At 37.4% G+C, this 6,551-nt stretch overlaps 1 protein-coding gene across 2 annotated transcripts; it reads right to left on the bottom strand.

Annotated features, from left to right (window-relative positions):
- Positions 1–3,942: 3,942 nt before the first annotated feature.
- LOC129414510 (4-galactosyl-N-acetylglucosaminide 3-alpha-L-fucosyltransferase 9-like) lies at positions 3,943–6,301 on the bottom strand. 2 transcript variants are annotated; one of them, XM_055168570.2, is made up of 2 exons: positions 6,193–6,301; positions 3,943–5,876 (listed from the first exon to the last, which is right to left on the bottom strand). In XM_055168570.2, exon 2 carries the CDS (start codon positions 5,873–5,875, stop codon positions 4,775–4,777), a length of 1,101 nt encoding a protein of 366 aa, XP_055024545.2. In that variant the 5' UTR covers position 5,876; positions 6,193–6,301; the 3' UTR covers positions 3,943–4,774. The 2 variants fall into 2 exon arrangements, with proteins under 2 accessions (XP_055024545.2, XP_055024546.2); XM_055168571.2 differs by having other exon boundaries at positions 3,943–5,957; positions 6,193–6,283.
- Positions 6,302–6,551: the final 250 nt, after the last annotated feature.

Genomic DNA, 6,551 nt, shown 5'->3' with positions numbered 1-6,551 from the left:
TTGTGTTTATTTTAGATTAATTTGAAGTCACCACTATGGAGATTAGTGTTCCCTTTAGTTAGGCTTTTGTCCCTTGACCTTCCAGAACTGACTCTTCTCTATTAGCATTGCAACAGTGTTTTTGCTTGTAGCAATTACAACTTGTTTGTTGCTTGAGGAAGGAGAATTGTCTGTGATGTCATATAAGCTTGGTTGTTTTTATGTTTTGCTGCCTAACATTTCAATATAAAATGATAAAATAAGAATAAAGAACAGAAATGTATAAGAGTGACACTCTATGCTGATCTAAAACACACTATATTGAATAAGATTGCTGCAAATGTGTCAGCTGTGGCTTATGCTTCAGAGACATCAACACTTTGGGTACAAATCTCAACAATGGTGAGAGTAAATGTTAAGAGAGTTTTCTACAATCCGTGTACCCAGCATGCATTGCGGCATGAAGCTTTGTGGTTGATTGTCACCATTGTTGCGTTTCATAGGCAGATTGAAGTGTCCCTTAAGGCTACGGAAAATGTTCTGTAAATTTACGGACAGTGTTGTATAAATCTACAGAATGTTCAGTTTTTAAATAAACGGAAATTTTGTAAACATAACGGAAAAGGTGCCGGTAATTTTCTGCCAGGACATTATCCGTTTTTTTACGGATTATTTTTTTAGAGTGTACACCATCTTTTCTCTTAGGTCCTACTCTAAAAAATAAGTCCATTCACAGCATTTTCTTTGGTTGTGTGCATGAATAATCCCTTGCTATTTATTATATGTGCAAAACAAAAAAATTATATGAAAATGTATTTTCGCACCCTTCAGTAAAATAAGAATATCTTTTGAATGCGACATGCTAAAGAGGTCATTATTTTTTAGGGTGTTTACTGTCTGCTGCTGGTAACAACCAGAACTGTCTGCAGTCTGCTAGAGCACACAGAACCAGAGTTATACACTATCAAAGACAGTATTTACAACATAAAAAAGAAAATGTGGTGTTTTATCATATGGAAAACAACTAAATAACACTATTTGTCACAAACAGCAGCTTTTTATGTAACTTCAAAGTGTTTTCTGCAAAATGATATAAAGATATTGCATTTATTCCACTGTATGTGGTTATGGGAGCACTTCAAATAAGTTTAGGCTGAAATTAAATACAAAAAGGGTATTATTCCTCCCATCAGTTGGAGTAAAATAGCTTTTGCATTAATAATGATGGAGAAAAAAATCCTTTTTCCTCTGTAAGCTGACAATTGCTGGAATTAAACAAAACTGTCTGCAGGTTTCGTTACCACTCAGGGCCAGAGTTATACACTTTTAAATACAGACTTTAGAAAAAAAAAACATCAAAAAGCGCCTATTTAGTTTTGTGTTTATTAGAGCACTGATAACACATACAACCATGTTGAGCACTTTTAACAGTGTTTTATGTAATTTCAAAGGGTTTCCTGTAAAATGATACCAAACTCTTGTATGTATCACCTCTGCTTGTGGGTATGAGAAGCTTTTGAAATTGGGTAGGCCAAATCCAGGCGGAAATCCTCAAAATAGCCTCAGAGTGTAGTTTTATTGAGTATTGACTTGCCTTGTCTTTTTGTGTCAAACAAAAGGCACAGAACAGGTGTAGTTCTGTTTACTTATCTCTTACGCCCGATTAAGTAAAGAGATGCCCATTAAGCTTTATTTATTTAATGTGATGTTTTTGTGGTTGCTTGGATGAGCTATACAAAATGGCAGATATACTAAAAGGTCAATACTGTATATCAGGGATGGGCAACTTCAGTCGTGGAAGGCCGGTGTCCTGCAGAGTTTAGCTCCAACTTGCCTCAGCCCACCTGCCTAAAAGTTTATGGTATGCCTAGTAAGACCATGGCTGCGTCCGAAAACTCTAAATTGCTGCCTTCTGAGGCAGCTTTCCAAGGCAGGAAGGCATCAAGGCATGTCCGAATTCAATGTTAGGTTTACTTCCTGTCTCCTGAGATACCTCCATTGTCCTGTCCCACAATTCTATGCGTGGGCGTACAATGAGAATGTGATTGGCCGGGACTGGTCGAGTTCGAAAAAATAAAATGGCGGAAGGGACACGCACACACCTGTGTGAGCATTTTACATCCTTGTTTTGCATCTGTGGCTGTTTTTTTTGCCAAATTCTGTAAAAAATGCTCTCTGTGGCAGTCATGCCTTTGTGTGTTTGTGTGTGTCTGTTTGTGTATGTGTGTGTGATTGAGCATCTCTTTTCTATATTGCATTTGTGCTCTAGTACCAGGCCTACCTTTCTGTGTCAAAATATTCAGATTTATTCTGGATGCATTGATTTTATTTGATGAATAACAAGAAAAACTGATTTTTTTGCATTTCCCATTCATTTCAATTGGGGTCATTTTTACCCCCAACGGGCCTCTTTTGGTGAATTTTTTTACATCTCTTTAGAACGACCGAATCAAGCCCAGTTTTTTTATATGAATCTTGACAGATAATATGGAAAAGTAAAAAAATCTTATTCCACTGAGATGAAGGGAACCATGTTTTTTCACTAAATAAAAGTAGCTTGGGGGTAAGATTGACCCCAAGGGACTTATTAGGGTTAATATGCATTACCTCATATTTCTTGTTCACTGAAGTCTTTCATTGGCCACGAGCGCAATGCACAAACCGATAGCGTTCAAGTGCAAGCTTTAAAGGATCATTGGTTAAATGTAAACAAAGACACTCTTTCCTGAACAAGTCAATTGAGTCAGAACGAGAGCTTCAATGATTTGAATAAAGGGATACTTTCATTCATAGTCCAGTATGTAAACAATGCTTGGTCAATTTAGGCTTGAGATAAATGTCAAAAGTGACCCAATCAACCTGAATACAACTTGCTGGACAACCTACTGACAGGGGCGCTGTAAAGGGGGGTAAATAATGACGATTCTCAGGGCCCACGAGTAAGAGGGGGCCCAGAGAAGCCCCCAAAATTGTGGTGCTAAAAAATATTTAATAGTAAAAATTATTAACTTTAAATTATTCTATTTGCTGTTTCCTGGTATCAAAAAAATTTATTTGTTTAGAAAACACAAACGTCCGTGGGCCCCTTTACCCCTCTCAATTATCATAAAACGGTTCCGTCCGCCCAAATTGTATAATCCTGGGCTGCGTTCATCCCCGACAAAACGTTGCACAACGTTTATTAAACAGAAACGGTGATGTGTTGAACGCCGTGTTGTGATGACGCAAGAGTTGCAACTATACGGTAGCTGAGAGGCCATTCTTTGTGTTTTTTTTTTATGTTTCTGAAGCCTGATGAAATCGTTATAAATGTGTGTTTAATACTATAAAAGATCCTCAATGTTACAGTCACCGACCTTGCCGTCCAGAATGAAAGACAACATACCAACTTGTACCCATTGAGCGAGCTGTATCTTAGTACCGCATGGTTTATATACGTCTTTGGGCCGACATTTCTGATACACCCACCAAACAAGAGAAAACGCATCTAAAACCTGTTGCATTCCGTTAAACATTCAACACTGCAAAAAATGACTTTCTTACTTAGTATTTTTGTCTTGTTTTCAGTAGAAATATCTAAAATTTTTTAAATTAAGATGCTTTTTCTTAATGAGCAAAATGAATGAAAGTAAATGAGTCTAGTTTTAAGACAAATTAATATACAATTTAAGTGAAATTGTCCTTAAAACAAGCAAAATGATCTGCCAATGGGGTGAGAAAGTTATTGTGAAATAAGATTTATTTTTCTTGAAAACACTTAATTCAAGTAAAAATTTCTCACCCCATTGGTAGTCAAAATACCACAAAAGCGCATGATTTTATGTAAATTAATATGAAAAAAAGACGCTGTGTTGGGGGCCCTGTCAAGATTCTTTTCATGGGGCCCAAAATCCTTAGCAGCGCCTGCCTACTGAACTCTAATTACTGGACTTTTTTGAAATATTAAGGTTATGACTTGTGCCTCCTCTTCTTTTGTTTCTTTGTTTTAATAGGTTGAATTGACTTGCCAAAACTAAACAAACAGTTTGAAAATTTTTTTTACAGTGTACAGACAAATATCTGCACGCCCACCTCCGCCCCAATGTTCAAGATGTGGTTACACTCTTAAAAATAAAGGTGCTTCACGATGCCATGTAGAAACCTTTTCTATGGTTCACCTATGGCATCATTGTAAAGTAACTTCACAGCCTTGTTTGCATACATTTGCATCCTTGTGAACGACAAACACACACATTTACATTTGCATTTAAATTTATCCAAAATTATCCAAGTGAGGAGCTGGAAAAGGAAACAAATCTGATTTGATTGTGATAAGTAAAGTACAAAAGCAGAAATACATATGCACCATATCGAAACAAATGCATCAGGGTTTTGGAATCAAATGATTAGTTACAAACTTCAGCAGTGGTTACGGTTCATGTAGGTTGCCTACAAATCGGAAGCTTGGTGGTTCAATCCCTGGTTTCCTTGAACAAGACACCTAACCCCAGCTGCTCCCGACCAGATGGATGGCGCTTGCATGGCCACACTGCCGTCGGTGTTTGAGTGTGAGTAAAGTGCTTTGGATGGCCATGGGATAAAAGCGCTATATAAATGATGTCCATTTACCATTTTGGAATCATATGATTAGTTACAAACTTCAAAATCTGTGCTATAAAATATATTATATACAATACTATTTTATAGAGTGCTCATATTTCCTAACACGAGACAAAATACAGCCATGAGATGTCTCCTCATAAAATTAAATTAACTTCAAAATACCTGTGACAAAATACCTGTATCTGAGATGACATTAGTTAAAAAACCATTTATAAATATCATGAGCTTCTTTATATTCCTTGTGTCTTCCTACATAATCACAGGCCGTACAAATAGCCAGAAGAAACTCTTGGTTCTTCAATATTAAATGAGGTCGAGCTGAGAAATGTCTCCTCCAGTTAAAGTACCTGCGATATGCATCGTCATCCAGGTCCAGACGGATCAGATATTCTGCTAGTGACTTTGCATTTGGAAAGTCGTTCACATGAATAAATGAGTCACCCGGTACAAACTTTTCATAGTTTTTTCGAGGAGGTCCCAGCACCACAGGTACAGTACCTACTGCCAGAGGTCCATTTAACTTCTCAGTGATGTAGTCTTTGTGAATGGAGTTCTCGAAGGAGAGATAAAATTTACAGCTGGCTATGGTGGGATAGTAGTCTTTATAATCCAGGAACGTTCCATAAGCTTTTCCATACACGTGTATGTGGACGTACTTGCTAAGTTCTTTATAGTACGTGTTTCTCGTGCCAACACCTGTCCTGCGTGCATTGTTACTCACAACCCAACAAATGAGTTTTTCCTTTTTGGTAATTTCAAAATTTTCATCTGGGATTTTATTGGTAGTCAGGCGTAACCGCACAGGAATATCAGAGTCCTCTCTATAACTGAGAGTCAGATTAAACAGGTTTTCAAGTCCTGGTTTTTTCCCTGTGTTAGTTGGTGATTCAACATTCATCCATATCCACTTTTGAAACGGAGGGCGAGGAGATGGAGGAAGTGTGTTCAGACGAATAGCTTTATGAAAAAGCAGCACAGCATCCGTGTTGTTGTAGAGAGATCTATCGTCCGTCAGGTGACAGCCGTCAATGTTGTAAATAGTTTTGCAGTCGCTCGGATCGAATCTGTAGTTTTCAGGCCAGACCCATAACAAAAGTATTGGTTTATCTTCCTTTAAGGAGGAGTTTGTCATATAGGTTCTTTCCAAGTAATGTTTAGGAGCAGGTAATGGCGGTGGACGGCTGATCATAGGTGAAGTATAGAAGAACAAAGCACTCAGGAAGATGAAACAAGCAATAGCCACTATAGATGCTTGGCGACACAACGAAGATCCAGATGAACTTGTGCTTGACATTCTTTGATTTAGAAAAAGAAGATGATTAAGAAAGTTGCTAGACTGTATCACCAGCAAACATCAAACACAGGAGATCTAGAATCTAGAATAAGAATATAAAACATATAAAATTGCCAGCTGTACGAGGGACTAAACCAGATTTATTTGCACAGCTATAGCACATTGTGTTTGGGATTTATGACAACAATTCACTGCTGTGATCATAAGTGTAAACAATAAAAACTATTGACATTGGCTTTTCAAATAAAAGCCATTCATGGTGTTAAATGAATAGATCTAATTTAATGTTTGCAATACATGTAAATGATTCAACTCACCTATTTTAAGCTACGGATGAATATAGAAATCCTTGTATTTGTCCCACAGAGAATCACAGTTGGTATAGATGTAGTAAGAGCAGAGTTTCAGAAGAAGACTGGAAATACATGGTTGATGTCTGCAATCCCTGGGATATTTGCTATTGCCTTAGGTGAGGTATGAAACAGACCAATCACAGTTCAGTATGCAAACATTGCGGTGATATCATCATGGTCACCACTGAACTTCTGCACCTGTGATCTCTACCTAAACCAGTTCATGAAGATGCAGATACTTAACTAGTGGGTAAGGATGATGAGTCAGTGCGGACATTTTTTTTTGTAAGAGATTGTGCTTCGCTTTTTAAACCGTTGTTTAA

The sequence above is a fragment of the Misgurnus anguillicaudatus genome, chromosome 5 (genome assembly GCF_027580225.2).
Source record: "Misgurnus anguillicaudatus chromosome 5, ASM2758022v2, whole genome shotgun sequence".
Classification (NCBI taxonomy): domain Eukaryota; kingdom Metazoa; phylum Chordata; class Actinopteri; order Cypriniformes; family Cobitidae; genus Misgurnus; species Misgurnus anguillicaudatus.
Note: the sequence above shows the minus strand (reverse complement) of the source record. Positions and strands in the feature narration are given on the sequence as shown.

What these genes read in the sequence shown, in the direction of transcription:
- LOC129414510 (XM_055168570.2), bottom strand. Translation starts at nt 5,875, where the DNA reads ATGTCAAGCACAAGTTCATCTGGATCTTCGTTGTGTCGCCAAGCATCT.